The sequence below is a fragment of the Argiope bruennichi genome, chromosome 3, assembly GCF_947563725.1.
Source record: "Argiope bruennichi chromosome 3, qqArgBrue1.1, whole genome shotgun sequence".
NCBI lineage: Eukaryota > Metazoa > Arthropoda > Arachnida > Araneae > Araneidae > Argiope > Argiope bruennichi.
This window is the reverse complement of record NC_079153.1, coordinates 23,565,971-23,589,164: the sequence shown is the minus strand read 5'-3', so window position 1 is coordinate 23,589,164 and position 23,194 is coordinate 23,565,971. Positions and strand designations below refer to the sequence as shown.

At 26.6% G+C, this 23,194-nt stretch overlaps 1 protein-coding gene across 2 annotated transcripts in view; it reads left to right on the top strand.

Moving 5' to 3' along the window:
- Positions 1-317: 317 nt before the first annotated feature.
- Positions 318-23,194, top strand: part of LOC129963752 (protein Wnt-2b-like) — a 41,414-nt gene continuing 18,537 nt past the window's right edge. Inside the window, exon 1 of one of the 2 annotated variants that reach the window (XM_056078288.1) lies at positions 318-384. Coding sequence is in view for 1 of the 2 variants with exons in the window: in XM_056078287.1 (XP_055934262.1) it covers positions 5,258-5,337 (80 nt within the window). In the remaining variant the exon portion in view is untranslated. Of the gene's footprint in view, positions 385-5,135; positions 5,338-23,194 lie in introns of those variants that run through there. The other variant, XM_056078287.1, reaches the window with a different exon arrangement.

Sequence of the window (23,194 nt, the reverse complement as noted above, 5' to 3'; positions counted from 1 at the left end):
GGTTTTATTAAATAACAAAATGAATACTTAAATAAATGCATTCCATATTAAAAGTCTAACAAAAAAAAAAATATTCGGAACAAACGAGTTGGTAGCCAAAGACGGCTAGTAATCTAATAAAATCACATATTTAGAGAGTGATTCATTTCTATCTATACAAACTTCTGGGTGAAAGAGGATTCTCAAAGAAGAATAGGGATCAGATAACAAAGCAATAATCGTAACAAGTCAGGAGGCCCGATAAAACGTCCGTGCAGGTTAACTGTCATGTAGCAACCATCCCCCTGAAAGAGGAGGATAGAGGATTAGAGGTTTTTCGCAAATACAGAGTTAGGAGATTGCGTATGGAGGAAGCAGCTTTGCTGAGGTTACGCCTATAAGATCGTAAGTCATAACTAACAGTCTTTTCAATTAGATTTGTCAGTTCATATCTTTACATGACTTTCTTAAATACTTTTACTCATTTATTTAACGTTTAAATAACTTTTCCATGTCAATTCTTGTAATATCAGGAATTTTTAAGTTATAAACTATTTGACCAATGATTCTCGTTTAAAATAATAACAACTAAAACTAATATATTTCTTGTGAAAGTTGGACTTCAACTTTGATTTATTTATATAAATAAGAGAGAAAATTCATAAATAAGTTGTATTTTATAAAAATCGAAGATAGGTAATAAGTAATTTTTTTTTTAATTTTCTAACAAATGTTATGAAAATAAGACTGTTTTAGCCAAGATTTCATGGCAGTTAATTATATTGATATTTTTCATAAATTAAAAGTCATTTTTCCACTATAAAGTTTTATCTTCAGTTATTACCAGTCTCATTAAATAAAGATAATACAGATATTTTATTTTATTTTTTATCGCCACGTTACCTTTTCATAACGTTTAATAATATTCTGTATCACTCTTAAAAATACTGGTATTAATTAAAGTTCTTGCTAATTTTACTGACAATAGTAATACTTTTCAATATTTGCACTAATTTAAACAAAATGTGACACGATAAAACTACGAAAATAGGTATACGATTCAGATGCAAACCTAGCCCTGGTCGTTGGCAAGTTAAAATAAATATTATTTATTTTTATAATTAATCAAAGCCCATTCTTCATTCCGATTTGCATCTCATTCATCAACTTTTTTATAAACATTAAACATCTTATTTTTTTAAAAAAATCGTTTGATACAATCTGCCATTACTGTAATAGATTCCATATTTAAAATCTGTTTTGAGAAATTGATGTTCTCTTTATGTAAAGGTATAAGTAATAATTTGTTTATTTTCATGAGAAAAATATATGCATAGATATTTTTATAGTGTATCCCCAAACTAAAATCAAACATGTAAGTATTTTCATCTAAAGTAACACTGTTTAATACTAGCATAGCTGGTTAATAATTAAATAACGCTTTTTAAAAATAATGTTCGATTATCTTTTTTGCATATTTATAATAATTATATATAAATGAATTATAGGTTTTTAATAGGCTATAATAACTGGGCTTTAAATAAACTCTAGTTAAAATTTTATCTGAAATATAAATAGGTATACAGTAGACTCCCGATTATCAGCGGGCGGGTTATCCGCGGTGCGGATTATCCGCGCCTGCCGCACAAAGTTTTTTTTTTTTTTTTTTTTTGACTGATTTTTTCAAAAAGGTGCAGTTTTACAGTTATGCTTTTGTAATTACATAATACATTACAGTATTAAAACAGTACATATGTATTAATTTTTCTGTGTATCCTTGACACCTCTCGTAAGTACAAAGCACTTTTCTGTTTTCATTAACAAAATGCATTTTATGTTAGTTTTCAGTGATATACTAAAATATTAAGCGTTAGTTAAATATTTCCTGCTGTTTATTTTACGTTTTATTGTACATAAAACGATTTTTCAAAGTTGGAATGACTGTTTTCTTTTTTGCTATACCCGTTTTTAGCTTTTTTCGGATTATCCTCGATTTTTATTATCCGCGGCGGCCGCGCCACCCAATTCCGCGGATAATCGGGAGTGTACTGTATTTTTAAAACTTTTTCTGAAAACGATAAAACGATTTTGTTATTCGATGAGATAATATTGACCGATTTCTTGATATTTGATATGTTAAAAGATTTGGAATGTTTGATATATATGCAATAACATTTATGAACAAAGAATTTAGAATTTTGTTAAAACTAATTTCCTTTCTGAAGCTTATTTTTTGATAATAAGAATTCTGGTCTCAGAGAAATTTCTCATCTACATTAAATTTAATTCTATAATAAAATTCTTGAATTGGTTCTGCAGATTTATTTTATGGAAAAACTTGTTTTCTGAAACATTCGATAAGACAATTCATTCATGTTTTTGGCATTCTTTAAAGTATCCGACCACGTTCAAAGTACTTTTTTAAATATAGATAGAAGAAACATTATGACATATTTTAAGACTTGAAAGGGTAATAGAGTATTAGATATTTGTTGTGATAGAAGTATTAAATATATAAGTAGTATTTGTAATAGAGTATTTGATAAAATGTTGTAATTTTATAAAAATTCTAAATGTATGCTCTTTTTAAGTGAAATCTTTCAAAACCTGCAAATATAAAAGATCTAAAACTTCATTCAAATTTATATAAAACTAATGCCAAAATAATTTATAAACCTTAGATGAAAGGATGTGCTCGTAATTTTAAATTATGTTATTGAATAAAAATTTAAAATAAATTGAACAATTATTTTAAGATCTTTAGCAAATATTCGACGTTTGTTTTCAAGAAAATTAAGAAAATATTGATAGAATGTAAATTCTTCCTGTAATTTTCTAAAAAAAACTATTAGAAGAATTTATCCATACAGCTTAAATCAATCAAATAAGAATACCTCGAATGAATATGTTTCAAATAAGAAATCATAATCTAGAAATAAGAAAATCTAGTTTCAGCTCAATGCCTTTCCAGTTTTTAAATTTCAATAATTATTTCTCACAAATAAAATGCTCTGAGCCTGAAATCGCAACATACTTATGGATTATGTACTCATTTTGTTTTGCTTTATCAATTTGCGTCTTTGTTATTGTTATTTCTGTTGTTATTATTCATTCTTTTTATTCTGGCAGTTTCTGCAGAGTTTAATAAATAACTCCGCCAAATCCTTAATTATCAAAACTATCACTGATTTCAGTGTTATGCATCATGATGGTAGGTTACCAGTGATTTTTAAAATATCTTTACTTTATGAGGCTTTATTTTATTATATTAATATTATATTATACTTTAAAGCCTTTTATGAATGTCTGGGCTTTATTGCTTCAAATATAAGATAAAGAAATATCACTTTGTGGATTTCTTTCTACAGAATGCAACTAAAGATTTAGCTTTGGGAATTAAAGGAATATTACTTTATTTGTTATTAATAGAATTATCTTTCTCGCTCTATCGTTATTTAATCATATTTTAATTTTGATTTATTCATTGTGAAAATTATTCTTTCAATATTTTCTAATTCACAGTTGTTTGGAACACATAGAATGTGATGTTCTCTTAATTTACGATTAATTTATTTCTGTTATAATCCATCATAAATATATATTACTCACCCTATTAATTATAATTAGAAACACATTTAACAATCATCTGTTAATTATGTGAAGAAATTTATTGTTGTCATAATTTAGATTACATAGCCAAACTTAAAATACTTTCCTTAAATGAAATCATATTCCACTTAAATTGCAGTTAAAAAAATTTTTTCAAGTATTCTGTTTATAGAAATGCAAACTTTGGATATTTAAATCCTCAGTTCTGATTCGTAGTTCTGATAAAAATGAAATATCTACTTCTAATTCAAGTAGAAATAAAGATAAATAAATTTTATAAAAAATAATAAACTTACAATCTAACTACTGATAGATACTTTTTTTATTTTTTATTTTTGCGGTTACCTTAATAATATTATTACTTTTCAAAAATGAAATGACATATTTACACAGAATAAACTAAAACTCGCAAGAGGAGGCAACCAATTAATAGCTAAGATTTTTTTTTTTTTTTTTTTCCTTCTTCTTCTTCTTTCTGGGCTTAAATTATTATTCACTTCACAAAGAAATAATTTCTTTTCCAACAATTAATTTATTTTCGTATGTTGCTTTTTTTTTTTAACTTTTAGTATGCCAAAATTTTTTTGATTAGGAAAAGTAAGAAATTCAGTGCTAAATTTGGCAGAAACTGCATTAAAAAAGAATCTGAAAGAAATATATATTTTACCGTGAAAGCGTGAAATTAGAAAATGTCGCCACAGTCATCCAGTTAAATGGTGCCGCTGTGAATGTTGATATTCACCGGAGAATAATCGTTTGCTAACTTCGATCTTTTACGATACAAAATAATTTACTTTCTTTCCGCATCAAAACGTTGCAAACATCCAACTGATTTTTTTTTTTTTTTTTTTTTTACTGTGAAAACTACATATATGTGGGAGCGAATAATTATTAAATTATTTTTTAATACAAAATTAATTTATAATTTTTAAGTTTAGGAAATTACCCACATATCCACTGTAAATTGATCGGGTTTCATCACCATGGATGCAGTTAATTTCTGATGAGGCATTATTTCTGTTTATATTATATAAAGAGATCGAATTTCTATCACTATTTTAGACCCATATATTTACATTATAATAATTCAGAAATAATGGTCGTCCACTTAAACAATAGCAACTCTGTCTTGTTAAGCTGATTTGGTTACTATGTCTTTATATTTGCATCGGATTTATTTTATTGCTATTATTTTTATCATAATTCTTCAGATTGTACATTGTTATTCATTTAGATTATTAACAAAATATCAAATAGAAATGTCTAGCAGCTTAGGAGAATGTACCAGAATGTTTCCAATCGGGCCAACTAAGATCGCCATTTACTGAAAGATTCGATGCACTAAAATCGAACGGAGCTCCAGTAACTTCATCTCCAAAATACTCCCTGGCTTCTGGCATGCCGCAGGAAGGCTCGGCGATGCCTTTTGATCTTTGCCGCCGCCCCTGCTCATTGGTCGAAGGCTACCTCCTGCTCCTCCCTCCCTCGTTCTCATCCCCTCCCCCAAGCGAAGCCGAACCCAGAGATGCAGGATCCGAATCCTGGATGAAGCCCAAGTGTTTTTCCATCTGCACAAAAAACGCGACAAAAATCTCTGGAATTTTCGGATTTTATCGGAGTGCGAAAAAAAATTTATTCCATCGGGATTTGGATGAATAACTAGGATAGAATGATCAGTGCTCAAACTCAGGTTTTGTTGGTGATTCTTGTTGCTGTATCTTTTCCACAAAATGTCATCGGAACTTGGTGGTGAGTCTTTTCCATTTGTTCATTTCAGAAAAATCAATGGCAACTTCTGCATTTCCGCGAAACTTATTTCTCATGTCCTATGTATCTGATAGAATTCATAAGCTGATGAAAACGAAAATGGTGATATAATTATAAAACAACGATGTTTTTTTTATTGTTTACTCTTTTTATTTATTAACTTATGAAATTTTTCTGGAATTATCGGAAATAAAATTAATTTTTTAAACTATTTTGTAACTTATTATTCTCTGTGTACATCAGGATTGTCTTCAGCTTTTTTTTTTTTTTTCGCAAAGATAAATAATTTTTTAAAGCGTTTTTTTAAAAAAAACTAGACTAAAAAAAAGAAAACATCTAGAAGAAATATCATCATATAAGATAAATTACCGCACGAAAAAGTGAAAAAGCAAAATCGTTTTCCTTAATATTTCTTCCCTCGGTTTTAAAATATATAAATACGCTGTTTTAAATCGTCAAAAAATTATGGAATTATTTATTTAAATTTAGCAGTGTCTTTCTTTATACACTCATCAAGAATATTTTTAAAGTATTTTTCATTATTGCATTTTTTACTGGAATTAAAATAAATATAAGAAGCTTTATATAAAACTTTTCTTATCAGATAATCAAAATGAGGAGATATTTTTAAAAAAATCAAGAATATAAACCTTTAAGTAAATGGAAATCATGATAGCATTTACAAAGTATTTTATATGTAAATGAGGCAAGATGATAATCAATGTAGCTTTAAATCCTGCTCCTATTGATTTGTGAGCTTAATATTTAATTATTTATCATTTAATGATTTTTATTTTGATCTCCAGATTTTTAATCTTTTTAATTTTAATTCCCTAAGAAAATAAACTATTTTTAGAAAAAAAATTATATTTATCTTGCATAGTCTTTAATATAAACTAATAAAACCAACAACAATAATAATAATCGCTTGAAAATACTGTCTTTTTTTAGCTACCTGCCGACAGAAATGAGATTTTTACTCTTCCAAAAACCCCAAGCATTTTCCGAGTTTGGTCACTCTGGCACTGCAATTCGTACAAGGCTCCTTACTTACCTGTGCGATATTCTTGAAATTTATATGCATTTTCTAAGCATTTAAGTAAAATTTCATTTGAAGAACTAGATGCGAAAATCGATTTTCCAATAATACTTCTGATTTCTAAGAATTATTAGGATATCTTCTATATGATTAAGATTATGTTAGAACATTAAATGATCTAGATATCTTTAATTCTATTAATAAGTATTTTATAATATATACTAGCTTCTTCTAATTTTATTATATTTTTAGTTTCTTACTCAAATTAATTTTTAAACAAAAATATAGATGTATGTCAAAAAAAAACATAAAAAAAAAAAAAAAAACATAAAGTTCTACTCGAAATGTTCAAAAAGGGAAATAATCTAAATCTAATTTTAAATAAATAATCAAATAATCTATATTGAAATTGCGTCACTTTTATAAAGTATTTATAGTGAACATCAAAAAATCTTTTTTAAGATATTCCTTGGATTTAATTTTTTTATAACATGTTTGTTTCGTTTTACGATTAAAAAGGCTTGTAATTAATTCAGCAAGAAAAGCACATTTAAACCATTATAATTTTTTTTTCTGCTTTTTAATATTTAATATATTTTATAATTCATGGTTATAAATGTTTTCAAATTAGCTACTTTGTCCTAACTTGTTAAAATTAAAATTTCTTTAACATGTTTATTAACATTTAAGAGTTCTAAATATTAACGTATTGCATTATAATCAAGAGCTAAGCAAAAAATTTTAAACTCTATCACATTAAGAAGTGAATAAAAAAGAGGTTAAACAAATTCTATTTTTGCAAACTTGAAGCAGTTCATTTTAAATAAAAGATGGAATACAAAAATATTGGGGAAACGACTAATTGCCAATTTATTCATAATTTATATTTTAAAAAAGTTATTTCTTCATTTCATACCTATTTTTAAATTTCTAACCACCATACATATATCAGATGGAATTAAATCTAAAAGTCAATTGGAAAGAAAATTATCGTATTATAATTTTAATTTGATTATAATTATGCATAATGATAATTTAAATATTGTTTTCAATTAAGCGAAATAAGTTACAATTTTCGTTTCCTGCTGGGGAAGGTATAAAAATTTATCAATCATATATATATACAATGTAGTAAATACACAGCAAAGCTGACTTTAAAAAATCTCCTCGTATAAAAAATAATATTGTTTCTAGAAAATTATTCGATAGTATATCAGAATTAATTACTTAAAATATTTTCATTGTGCTCTGATTTTTAAGGAACACGATTCGGAAACCCTGAATCAATAAAGAAATAGAAAGAAAAAAAACCATCACGAGCTAAATGATGCAAATACAATTTATATGATAAAAATCTACAAAAGTAATTTGTGAAATAAATTGATTTCCTATCAAAAGCTACAACGCAAGAAATAAAGAAAATAATGAAAGATATTATACAAAAATGAGGTAAACAAATCTGTTTACATCCTGATAAATATCGAAGACAAATTTCAAATTGTTCAAAGTTATTATGAAATGGAAAAATATAATCTATAAAATTGATTTTCAACTCTTATTTACTTTTCCATTCGAATTCCGAATTGATTTGGATCACTTCTATTTACTTTTTCATTTGAATTCCTTGTATTTATTTATTTTTACATATGAAAAGGAAGCTTTGTAATCTTAAAAATATTAAGTTATAAGATTTTGAGGATCCTCACTCTTATACTTTTTTGAATTTGAAGTACATGTTATTGGAATTATGTCAGTTGATCTGCGACTACGATAACAAAAATGTTACAAAAAGATCATTTTTTTACAAAAGATACAATGTTACAAAAAGATAAATGTCTACCTGCACATTTTATTACATTTGAGAGCCGTAATTCAAAAACTAAACGAGCAAATGGAAGGAAATTAAGTGCATGATTTTATCACCAGAATCTTAGACCTGAGCGAAATTTTAGAACACATCCATATATTTGTTCAATGCTCATCGTTCTGACTGTTCTATTGCGTTTGAACGTAATGGTACAAAAACGAAACAAGATCAAAATGAATTTGTTATTTTGAATCAAATTTGCAGACCTGCATCAAATTTTGAATCTGTTTGATCAAGAAGTTCCGGATTATGTTTCGTATACAATGATGCTTATACAGAAGGTGCCATATGTTGTTAGCTTTACACTTCTTTGAATTTGTTATTGGAATTATGTCAGTTGGTCTGCGACTACCATAACAAAAATGTTACAAAAAGATCATTTTTTTTATTACAGAAAAGGAAACTGGTTTATAAAAAGTCTGTCTACCTCCACATTTTATTACATTTGAGAGCCGTAATTCAAAAACTAAACGAGCAAATGGAAGGAAATTAAGTGCATGATTTTATCACCAGAATCTTAGACCTGAGCGAAATTTTAGAACACATCCATATATTTGTTCAATGCTCATCGTTCTGACTGTTCTATTGCGTTTGAACGTAATGGTACAAAAACGAAACAAGATCAAAATGAATTTGTTATTTTGAATCAAATTTGCAGACCTGCATCAAATTTTGAATCTGTTTGATCAAGAATTTCCGGATTATGTTTCGTATACAATGATGCTTATACAGAAGGTGCCATATGTTGTTAGCTTTACACTTCTTTGAATTTGTTATTGGAATTATGTCAGTTGGTCTGCGACTACCATAACAAAAATGTTACAAAAAGATCATTTTTTTTATTACAGAAAAGGAAACTGGTTTATAAAAAGTCTGTCTACCTCCACATTTTATTACATTTGAGAGCCGTAATTCAAAAACTAAACGAGCAAATGGAAGGAAATTAAGTGCATGATTTTATCACCAGAATCTTAGACCTGAGCGAAATTTTAGAACACATCCATATATTTGTTCAATGCTCATCGTTCTGACTGTTCTATTGCGTTTGAACGTAATGGTACAAAAACGAAACAAGATCAAAATGAATTTGTTATTTTGAATCAAATTTGCAGGCCTGCATCAAATTTTGAATCTGTTTGATCAAGAAGTTCCGGATTATGTTTCGTATACAGCGATGCTTATACAGAAGGTGCCATATGTTGTTAGCATAAGAGAAAAAATAGGATAAAACGCTTTCAGTGGATTTAAATAACGCTAAATCTTTTTAATCACATTTCATTAAGTAACAAATTTATATGACATTAGATCTCACTAAGTGATTTACTTATATCAATTATTCAATTTTATTTGCATATAAATATCCCATAGAAAAGTATTATTATTATATTTCTATCGTAAAATATGCTGTTATTTTTACAGCTTTATTTGTTTCATAATTGCAGCTTTTTTTTTTTTTTTTTTTTTTTTTTTTTTGTCAACTACAGAATTTAATTCCTTGCAGATTGCAACCAACAACATCGGTAAAAAAAAAAATGCTTCATTTGTTTTTTAGATAAATTTTTAATTTATACTAGCCGCCATCGGCGACCAGCCGGTTCGCTGGGATTAATAGTCACTTAAATTTTCAATTCAATATGTATGCTACTTATTCTTAATGGTTCCCTCGTCAAAATATTTAAAGTTTTAAATTTTAATAGTCATATAATTCATGAAAATAAAGAAGCATTGCTTCATTCCATTCATTGCATTATGTATTCTTTCAATTACCTAAAAGATGAAATTTAATTTGAAACAGAAGTGATTACATTTAAATTAATGCAAAAGCTTTCTTAAATTTTGAACTTTAATTTGAAAAAAAAAACGATTAAAGATTTTTTTTATAGGTACAGAAAAGGGATTCTTTAAGTATTGAAGTTGCACTGATGTTACTACAGAATATTTTTATATTTATACTGTATCAAAAAGAATTATTCAATAAAAATTTCTCTTATTTAGTCATAAAACTCAATTTTAACTTCAAAAGAATTTAAATGATGAAAATAATATTTTATTTTGTTTTCGTCAATGAATGTACTTGTGAAAGAAACTATTAAGTCTAAATTTTATACAGCCCTTAGATACTATGAATCATATTCAGTAAAATATTAATGGTATTTCAACTTTTAAATAAAAAAAAAAAAACATCTCAGTGTTCTGTGCCTAAATCTAATCGAGTTATGAAGCTTTGAATATCACTATTTTACAACAATCAGCAATTTCATTTTAGCCCAGTTAGATTTGGATAAACTTAGGGATCTTAAAGGTATTTTTTTCCCGAAGCAGTCAATGGAATGTTTAAAATTGTCTAACATTCCGCATTTTTATAAAATAGTGTCATTAAGATGTTCAGAACTCAAATCAATTTTAGTGGGAAAAAAGTGTACTTTTCTTATGTGTGCTGCAAGAATATTTTATGAAATAAAACTCATAGGTTCAACTGTCTTTGTAAAAATAAAATTCTCTAATTTATCAGAGCATTTATTGATTCAATTATTTATTTCATTTTTATCATTTTTCTTATTAGATTATGCCTGTTAAAGTGTTTGGAAATTAGCTGTTAGGATTAGGATAGCTATTCTATGTATATCAAATCATGTTTGATTTAGAAAACTCAGAATTATTGAATTAATAATACAGATACTTTAAAAGTCACAAAAACATTTTTCTTGCATTTATTTTTTTAGGAAAATTTTATTTCATACAGACATGTGCTAATATATAGAATTATCTAAATTTAATTTGCAGTGAGAGTTATCTTAATTTTCAATTTGATCTTTTATTGATGTGATGACAGCGCCTCGATAATTTTTTCACAAGCATAACTTGCTAGTACAGTTAAATTTTATTTTTATTTCCCGCGAAATATATTGTTAGAAAACATGCTTCAAATATTTTTTTAAATTTCATTAAAAATAGAAATTTTATTTATATGTTAAATGGTATCACTAAAACAATAATTTTTGAATTTTAAGATCATTTAAAAACTATTTTTTACTCTTAATATTTAATGTACTTATAGCGGATAAAGACCAAAATTTCTCTTGATTTTTAATTATTTATAATTCTAATTGGAATTTCAAAAAAGTCACCTTCAAGGCCACATTTCTACTTTCCAAATCATATATATTCCAAGTCTCTTTGGTCAAACGATTTAACCTAAGCTGCTAACATGCACACACTTTCATCTTTATAAATAAAGATAAAAATATTAAAATATGCTTGAGTATTTTAAGGAAAATGAATGCTGAAAGTCGGAATTAGTCAACAATTATTATATATCATTTATTTTTTTATTTATAAATAGTACACACGCATTTTGATTATTTAAAAAGTAAATTATTGAACAGTGCAAATAAAAATTAATGAATAATATTTCCACAGATTCTCGAACAAAAATAACATTTCATAAAATTAAGCAAAATGGTTGAGTTTTTTTTTTTTCCCCACCCTCTCTCCAAAGTTTTTCAACAATCTTTTTTAGATTAAAAAAAAAAACCCCAAAGAAATGCATCAATTGTAAGACTTTTCCTCTAGATTCCAGAAACTTAAAACTTGAATGAAAAAAAAAAATTCTTCATGTATAATAATACATAATGAAATGCGCATCAAATTATATGCCATTCGCAAACTTCTGAGACCTCATGAGCTAATTCTTTTTCGGTAAATGAAAAAAAAAATTATGCTCTGTTTATTACTAGTGGAGATTTCTAATGTCTTAAAGACTTGTGCATATCGGCCAACTATAGAACAAATTATTCGATCTAGTGACACCAAATTTGGTATTTATAGACGTAAAGTGCAAAGATGTGCACTTACGAGTGACTTTTAAAAATTGTAATTAAAAATTGAGCGAAATTTTTGCGTCTTTCCGAGGTAATTTCTAGGAATATTACTGATTTATTACTGATTTATTAATTTTTACATCATTTTGACTTTTAAAAAATTGCCTTTTTTACATAATTTTCAGCGATAGATTTCATTATTGTAATGAAATTCAAACAGTTCACATTGTTTCAATAAATATTTATTCCCTTGATTTTCTCTCACAGTTGAAAACTAAAGAAAAGAAAGACTACTTAATTACCTGCGCAGTTCGTAGTTTACAATCAGAAAGTAAAATTACAATACCGCAAAAGATAATTTGCGATCTGAAATAAATTAACCATACATTTTAGCTTTTAATGTCATTATAAGATTATGGGATTCGATACCATTAGGAATGCTCATGTAAACAATAAACAAAACAAATATAAAGCTTATTAAAACACAGCTGTATTTATTTTCTATTTCTATCATTTATCTGTCACACTGTGATGCTAAAAATTATTTCTTTTGATAATCATAAACTTCAAACTAAGCATGAAATATATAATTGAAATGAAACACAACCTGACGAATCAGTTGGTTGACAAAGGCGGCTACTGCATGAAAATCAATTTCATTAGATTTCGTAATCGATAATACAGGGTGTTCATTAATTATTGTCGGGGTTTCCGTACCTCATAATTTTCGAATAAAAAATATTACGCAAAAACCGATTACGTATTCGTAAATTACAACTCAAAGAATTTTATTAATGATATTAAAGTGTAAAGCTTGCACAATTTGCACTTTGTAGGCATTCAGTTGAAGGCGATTATGTATTCGTAAATTACAACTCAAAGAATTATGAATACGTAAATTACAACTCAAAGAATTATATATTCGTAAATTACAACTCAAAGAATTATGAATACGTAAATTACAACTCAAAGAATTATATATTCGTAAATTACAACTCAAAGAATTATGAATACGTAAATTACAACTCAAAGAATTATGTATTCGTAAAGTACAACTCAAAGAATCGCCTTCAGCTCAATACCTACAAAGTGCAAATTGTTCAAGCTTTACACTTTAATATCATTAATAAAATTCTTTGAGTTGTACTTTACGAATACGTAATCGGTTTTTGCGTAATATTTTTTATTCGAAAGTTATGAGGTACGGAAACCCCGACAATAATTAATGAACACCCTATATTTTATGGTCTACATATTATCTATGCACTAGGTAACTAGGCACAGTGCATCTAGCATATTCCCCCTCGGTCAAATATTACTGACTATAGTGTATGCATTGTTTAAATTAAAATCTTTTGATTCATTTTACGTAAAACATTAAAGGCACTTTACGATTTTGCAAATGACCGTAGAAAAATTGAAAACGTCTTGAAACACGCAAATAAAAGCTATTAGTAAATAAATAAATTTGGCAATTATACCGCCTTTTAAAATTTCTCATATATTGATAGATCATATTCATTCGATTTTTTAAAATTATAATTCATTATTTATCTGATCAATACAATTTCAACTCATAATTGGTCCTTTTTTATTTCCTCGAACAAAAAATAGAAAATATTTTATGAATAAAAAAAGTCGAATCTCGAAATTTAATTGAATTTATATATATATTTTTTTTCAATCATCTGCCTGATTTACATTTTTGCGATCACGTCGGCCTATTTATGAACAAATAATTAAATATTGCAAAGAACTAAACAAGTGAAATTTAGTCCGAAGTCTATACATAAAAATTGTAAATTTCTATTGATTTGGGGTGATTTGATTACACATTCACATGGTAACTTAAAAGCACGACAAACTAAGGAGATGAAATTTGGCATAAGGTTTTATTAGCAGAGTTATAGTTCTGTATATAATTTCATCAAATCCGACGACTAGTTGATTTTCTGCCTTGTTTGTATTTGAATACGATATATCATAAAGACAATACATTAGATAAAGGAGATCTGATTTGTGGGCTTAAAATCAAAATTGTGGATGTGACAAAATTTAGACCTATCAGTTGGGGGAAAGATATCTGCTTACTATATTATTATTTCTGTTTGCAATAGGATTACTAAAGACAGAACATTTCACCTTATAAAAGCATACAAAAAAATCGAAAGTAGAATATTCAAGTTGTTTGGTTTACAAATCTGTACTTTAAGATTTATTATTAAGAAGTAGTCAGACTGTTAAAATGAAAAATGTTATAAAAATGTTTACTCTGAAAATCCTTATTTCAAATATTTTTCTACCATTAAATTTAATTATAGTGATTTTTATAACTATCTAAACTAGTAATAAAGGTGTATATGTTTAGCTCATAATCAAAAAATACGAGAAATTTTTTGCTCAATAACTTTCGATAATATTACAACACAAAAATGATTTTTACATATTATCAAAATGATAGTAATGATAACTTTTCCATGATACTAATTTTTGTCGCATAATTTTTTTCTATTTTCTATTAATTTTTTTAAAAAATTTAACATATTTTATAACAGCATATTCAATTACTGGAGTGAAGCTAAAATCATTTTTATTGTTCCGGCCAATATTTCATCACAGCATTTTTTCCATTGTTTATGATCAAGAAATGAAAATTTTGCTTATTTTTCCATATGAATAGGTTTCAGTATAGGGCTACTTAAAAAAATATAATTTTATTGTACTTAAAATTAAAATTCAATTTTAATTTTAAAATAGTAATGTAGTATGAAATAAGTAATGTTGAAATTGTTTTAAAGTTTTTCAATTTTTAAATATTATTGCTTTTTCATACGATGTATAAAAATGATGATAGAAAACCAGAAAAATACTTAACACAGTGTAAGATTTCTAAAATGAGTTATATGTCTATTAAAATTTGGTATTTAAAAATATTTTATTGTGGGAGCCATTCAAATCAAATTAAACAAAATATTTAATTAAAATTTGAAGCAATAATTAATCTCGGCTAAGCAACTAGTCACGGAAGGGTGCTAGTTATAAATATTATTATGGTGACAAGAGTTTGTTCAACAAAGAAGAATCAAGATTATGAGCCATATTTCTTTTATTTAAGTCTTCTGTACTTATATATAAATGTACACATATAAACTCGGACATGAAATAATCCTTTTCAATCAGAATGTAACAAAATACGATTCAATACTCCTCAACGAGAATAAAATACAAAGCAGTTATGGCATAGAGCTCGACTCGATTCCTTAAAATCCAACATCTCTCTGCTTCCCCAAGTCGCTCTTTAAAAACCGCAATGTGTCTTGTGTTTAAGTTAAAACTTTTTTGCATAGTATTTATCGTTCTACCAACTCCATTTTCTCAAATAGGTCTTCATTTACACCTTCATTGTGAAGTTCTACACAATTTTTTGATAGGGTTTCTAGGACATGCTTTCCTGTTGTCTTTATATTCTTTTGTAGTATTACAATGTCAATGTATCTTTATATTCTTTTGTAGTATTACGATTCTCTTTGTAGTATTACAATATCAATGATAACTTTAAGAAATTTACATTTAAATTCCTCTTTCTCTCTGTCTCTCTATTTAGAACTTTATGTTTCTCCAATTCGGAATACAATTGTTTTTTTTTTTTTTTTTTTTTTTTTTTTTATCGTTAAGGAAAGTTTTTTTCCTGGATATTTTCACAGGAAAGTTTTTTTTAAATGTTTAAACTTTACTTTTGCATCGTCTGAAAATGTTCAAGCTTTCGATTTCAGATTTAATTGCATTTAGGAAACCGAAAATAGAATTCAGAACAATTTTTGCTAGCCCTGATTTCTTGACAATATTGTAAATTATACCTTAAAATTTAAAATAAAGGGCATTATTTATAATTAATTCAGTACACGGCTTCTTATAATGTGGTTTTGTCATTATTTACATCAAAATAATCCTCTTATCCATCACAATTTTATTCTAATTGCATATGAAATGTTTTGAACCAATTAGAATCGTTTTCACAGATTGCAGCTGAAAATAAAGATATCTTTTTCTTCACTCTATTATTGTTGACTTAGAGATACTATTTGAATTGTGGATTAACAGCCTGCCGAGATTTGTCTATTGGGATAATTTACAATGTTCGACTATTTTTTTCCTTGTTGGTTGGTGCGTAAAATGCAAAATCCAATCCAATCTGACTTTCATAGGCTTTAATGGTCACCACCATGAGTATGTGAAAGAGAACCTCTGAGTTAGTTTCCAGGACGTGTCACCGAGTTACCTCCACTTTATTGAAGGGACGTACCTCTTACTAAAGCAGTTTAGAGAGAATATGATTGCCCTTAGACTCAAACTTTATTCTCTATTTCCTGTTATCGCGACGACAGTTATTTAACAGCTGTTAATACTTTAGTAGGTTCGGTTTTGACTCTTTGTTATTTTGAAGTATCTGTTGTCCATGGTATGGTAATTATAAAGTTTCATTCATTTTAGAATTATCGAACGCAGGACCCCAATAGGAGAAAGTTTGTCTTTAAACACAAATCCCTTTTTTTCTTACTGACTGGATCTCATAAATTTTTATCATGCCCAGGATGGAATAATAATTCAGAGGGAATTATCCCTAAGTTTTAAAAGAATATTCATAGGAAACTGTCCCTTTTTACTCAAGCGAATCCCTCAGATCTTGCCATTTCTGAAAATCATCGAGGATATTACGACTATGATTTTGCAGCATCTCCTATGAATATTTTAATCTTACACTCTCTTTGATATTTCGACTTAATTATTTATAACTGAACATTGACTACTGCATGTTTTCCAGAAATATACAATACAAAGCTTATAAAAATAATAAAAAACAATTCAAGTTTTCTGGAAAATAACTTCTTAACATGACTTAAAAGAGAATTAAACGTAAAACTAAAGAAATTAAGCTAAATAAACCAAAATATAAATAAATATAAGATACACAAATAACAAATATAAAGTATAACACAAATGGAAACACGCAAATGAATAGATAAACGCATAAGTTAATACAAACGAATTTCAACTGAAGACTGAAAGTCAAAATCTCAGTATTAAAAGCAAGATCATAGAGAAGTAATCGTAGACACCAGAGGAAAAGAAAACTTAAAAGAAAAAAAATAACTACACACAAGCTAAGAATAAAAAATAATAATAAAGGAATAAAGTATAAAGGGTTAGAAGAAAACAAAATTAAATTGGAAGAAAAGGAATTGCTTCTTATATTCGACGGGATTTCTTTTTTGGAGTAGGGCGCACTTATCATACTAGAATTTGTATTATAGGCTCTTCAAAAAGTTTTGAGAGCACCAACCTGTATTATATTATTTTCCAATATATATATATATATATATATATATATATATATATATATATATATATATATATATATATATATATATATATATATATATATATATATATATATATATATATATATATATATATATATATATATATATATATATATATATATTAATGAGCTTTCAATTTTATGGTCTTAGTAGCTTTTTCGAGTCGTTGGATCTGGATGCATTACATTACTCACACGCCATAGATAGTCGACCTTGAAAGTACTACATTTATTCTACCATTTATTACAATCGTCAAGAATTTCCAAAAACATCGGACTAATTTGTTATTCCGAATATTACTCTACAATTCATATTTAATTAATTTTATTCAAGAGGAATTTTTCGAAACCTTAACTAATTCATTATTTCAAATATTATTGAAAAATTTATTTTTCTCTTGTCAAATTTTTAGTTTGAAATTAATTAAAAAGCACTTTAAAAATATTTCGAATAGAAATGGTACATTCCATTAACAGAAGGAAAAAATATATAAATAAAAGTTCTTGCTTCCTTTTTATCAGAAAAACGATACATTGCTTCCCTAAAAGAAAGAAAATCGTTTTGTAAGTGATAAAGTAAGTTGGCATGCATTGGCGGTTTCTTTCATAGATGCCAATGACGCTCGTTTCGTGTCCCTAGACCCTACAGGGCCTCAAAATCTAACAGACATAGGGCTAAGCCAATAGGGATTTATGATGTTTGATAAAGAGGGGATTCAAGAAAATGTACCACCTATAACTTAAGACTGTCCAAATTCGTCACTGACGTATTTCTACTACTATTAAAAGAGAAAATGTGTATGCATGTGTGTGTTTGTCTATAAGACCATTGGAGCTCTACATATTAAACTATTTAACATAGAACTATTAAATTTGGCACAAATATACTTTCGAATATGAAAAGTGTACCTCGGAGCGATCCTTTAAAAAATTTTAATAATTAAAAATTATGTAAGATTTTGGTGCTTTTCTATGATGACTTCAGAAGATATTAGAGATCAGAAATGATTTTTATAATTTTAAAATTTTAGAATTGTCTTTTGAATAATATCAATTTAGTTGTGCAATTTTTACCGGATTTTTGATATTTTTTAAAATTTTTGCTTCAAAAAATATTTTATATTGCTAATTAGATCAATTTTCTTTAATTAATCTAATATTTAATTGCGAGATATCTTTACATAGTTGAAAACCAGAGAAGAAGTATTCTAATTATAATCTGCACAGTTTGTAAACGGAAAAAGAAAATGAAGTCACATCACCGCAACAAAGTATGCTATTAAAAGCTAGATTATTTGGACAGTTGCATTTTGAATAACTGTAATTATTTTGCGTCAAGCATGTGACTTGTCTGAATTAAAAAGGTTCATTTATTCAATAAACTGAACAAATGTAAGATTGTTCAGAAATACAAAAATACAGCTTTAATGTTTTTCACAATTTGATACTTAAAAATACTTTAAAGATTGAATCATAAATATTAAGTTTTAAATAATACATTTATTTGAAATTATATGCAACCTTGTTAGCTGATTGATCGCCAAAGAAGGATAATCCTTTATAACACAATAACCAAATTTAGCTATATTGCGTGTAAATTTTTGGGATCATTTAAATTTATTCTATGTTCAATATTTAATAAGTCTTCAAGATTTTTCTTGAAATTTCCTTTTGTAATTTCCTTCCTATAATATTAAAAATAAATACAAGCCGTCTTTAGCAACCAGTTCTTCTCTCACCATTATAACAGTATTAATCTAATTATTTCAACCAAATTTGTTTATCTACTCTTATCACAAAATAAGAAAATAATATTTTAAACTATATTTACACAGTAAATATAGAGCATTCGCATTTGCTAGCCTATGCTTGCAATGTGGTGAAATTAACTGTCGAATGAAATTGGAGAAATCTGTCCAGTTGTTAATCCTGGAGGTTTTATCAAAGTTTTATCATGTGATATCTCTCGAAAACGAAGAGCTTTTATGGGTAGAAAACTATTGATGATGTATCTAGGAATCACAAGATTTCATGTAAAATAAAAATTGGCGAATTCATTATAAAGATTGGAATTTGTGAACTCGATCATCGTTTCCCCCGTCCCATGGAAAATGTACATTAAAGTGTTTTTGAAAATTTTTGAAAATCGGGGGAGGGGGGGAGGGGGGCAATAATTGGTGACATATCTAGACTTAAGGAGCTTTCAAATGAAATAAAATCCGCTGAAATCCAATAGTTGGGGTGGAGAACTAGTTTTTTGATCTTCCTTACTATTATAAATATATAGATTTTTTTTCAATCTCAGAAGATTTCCAACTTAAATTAATAAACTTTAAGCATTTTTTTAACTGGTCACCACAAACATTTATTATAATTATGAAAGGAAAAATAATATTTTCAAAAACAAATTTCAAGGATAATTCGGAAAACTCAACGAATTAAACAAATGAAATTTGATTTATTACCTTGTTACTGAAATTATACAATTTTGTGTCATATTTTGATATTTTTAAAAGGAAAATAGTTCTAAAATACAAACTAGGGTTTCTGCATTAGACTATGAAATACAAAACTCTCATTTTCAGGAGCAGGAAAATAAAATCTGAGCTCTCGTGGCATACAGAACCTTGCCCATGGTTTACAGTTTTTTTTTTCTGAATCGGAAAGGGTCAATACCTATTAATAATGAATGCTATTAAAGCGAAAGTCTTGGAGAGGCCCATTCCCTTTCATTTAACTTGAATTTTGAACAAATAATACATATTGATTTAAGTTGAATGTGTTATGTCTGAAATAAGTATAAATTTTTATTTTGTCCATAACTGTAAGGGTTTATATTAGTCGAGGAAAATGGATTTAGGAACCAAAAATTTTTTATTTATAAGATGAATTTATATCAATTTATGCTTTTTTCAAAAATAACTCACCTTGTAGTTTAATATTTGTAATAATAATTTGTGGAAATAAAATAACTTTAAATGTTAAATAAAAGGGAATAATCTGAATAAAAATGTCTTCATTTTTATTTCCTTACTGTATATTTAAAAGATTACACACTTAATCTAAATTGCAAAACTCTCTTGATAGTAAAGATTCAAATGTACAAATCAACATTTTAACTTTTCTTTTTGAATAAATTAAAAACGGCACTTTTATCTTTGCAAAATTAACGCGATCCATATTTTTCCGAAATCTTGGGTAAATTGCCTTATTTAGCTTGATAAATTTTATTTCTATGGCTATGAAATTTGCATTTTGGCATGATAACAATTATAAGCTTGCATGCAATTATAATTTGCTTAATACGATATACGTGATGAAAATATTGTTCGAAACATTCTACAGGCAGACGATTAGACATAAAATTAGAATAAAGCATATGCTGGTATAAACTCATAAATTTAACAATTTGTTTCTAAAATCCCTTTTCCTCAAATAATACAAAGCTTACAGTGATAGATAAAGCATTATTAAATAAAAATTTAACAGACTTAAGCCATAACACATTCAATTTTCGTTGATTTGAATTATTTATTCAAAATTCATGTGCCTTTTCGGAATTTGAATAGTAAGTAATCACTAAGAAAAAGTTTTCAAAACTTGAGTTAAAATGTATTCAAAATTTTAACAGTTCTTTTTTTTTTTTTTTGTCAAAAATTTCGAAATTTATTGTGGGACAAAATGCATTTTACACCACTTTAAAATTTTTAAAAACTTTTCAATGACACCATACAGTTTTCTTCCAGTTTTAATAAATTATCAAAAATATTTTTAAACATTTTTAATACAATATGTTTAATTGTTTTTATAGACTGAATTTATATTCAAGCATATAACAATGATATTAAACATGTTTTTTCTGAACATGTTATTTTTGCTGTACATATAAGGACCATTATCACGTTCTATTGTTCCAAACTAGAGATTGGATTTTCCTTTAATTTTATTACTTTCGATTTTTTTCGGCCATAGTTTTACGAATAAAAATAATGTATGCTCTCTTATAAAAAATTGGACACAATTTGATAATTGGTTCTTAACTTCAATTTAAGTATGTTTTCTATAAAGCTGCTCTGGAAAGAATTTTTTAAACATTAATGCTGCATTTTTTTTCGAAAGCAATTATTGCAATTATAAGTAACTTGTTATGTGATGGACAGGAGTTGGCTTGATTTTGTATAGCATCGATATATTACGAGTGAATACTATTTTTTTATATACTATTTACAAAGACTATTCCAAATTTAATAAAATGATAATTTTTAATTTTATATCTGTAATAGTTACATTTCATTAAAGAAAAGAAGTATTGCTTTCAATAATTTTGCGATCATTTCTGTGTGAAATCTTTATTCAAGGTAAGAAAAAAATTATAAAACAATTTTATGCTGACTTTTTATTGATCTGTCTGTTTCTGTGCATATCAGTGCGATAACTCAAAAATATGAAGAAAAAAAAAGATATAAGATACTACAAGATTTTATTGCCAACTCATTGGGCCTAAATGACGGATTAAATCTTAATTAATCTGATTGTTTATAATTTTTAGCATCTTATTTTGAAATAAATTAATTCAGGGATAGAGTTTGACCGTCTATAGATGAAAGAAAAGTTGTAAAAACACAACAAGAAAGATAAATCGAATTTAGTATATATAGATTTGATCAATAAAAGAAATGGGTTTAAAAGTGCGTTTCAGGCTTTCTTTACTATAATGTGAAATTAAAAACAATATGTACCATTTAATATTGGGCAAACATATGAAAGAAAGTGAAAATTAGAACAATCCACCTATAAAAAGAAAGAAAGAAAAAATGCACCTCCAATATAGTTTTGTCACTATCATTTAGACATCTCCAAGTGCGAAAAATATTAATTAGGTATTATAATTGGAAATAAGTAGGCATTATAAATAGTAAAGTGCTAAAAATAAAAAAGATTAAGTAGATAAAATTGTTCTGCATTAATTTTTAAAAGGTAACACATTTTAAATTTTTATTGTTTTGTTTAGGTAACATAAAAATTTGATCAATTAAAAGAAATTTGAATTGTTCGATTAGAAATTCAGTCAATCCATTTTTTTCTTTTCTTATTACATATTCTGAATGCATATATTTAATTAAATACATCGTAAAAAAGCACCAGCCCAACACTACATTCTACTACCATTTAAAATGCTATTTACAAATGGATGATAAAGTTGTTTAGATCAAAATTATGTTTACAAATATGAGAACTTATTTTATAAATATGTATACTACGGATAGAAATTGTGTGTGTGTGTGTGTGTGTGTGTGTGTGTGTGTGTGTGTGTGTGTGTGTGTGTGTGTGTGTGTTACATATATACTTTAGAAAACGAGAATTTGTACCTCAGAGCGAGATTCTTTTCAAATTGAATTTGTATTTTAATGAATTAAAAATAAAGCGCAATTCTGACATTTTTTTTCGTTATAACTTTGGAAAATCTTATAGGATAAATATGTTTACAGGACATTTTCCCCTCATTTTAATTTTTTTTTAAATTTACCATTTTAAAGAAATATATTATCTTTTCATATAATTTTTCTTTTATTTTCATCAATTTAAGAAATATTTTTTGCAAATTTTCCAACAATGCATTTTTATATAGAATAGAAATAAAATATAACTTGCACGCTCTCAGTGAAAAAAATGCATGAGAAAACGGGAAAAATTAGCTTTTATCAATGTGTTCAAATTGCGTAGACAAAAGC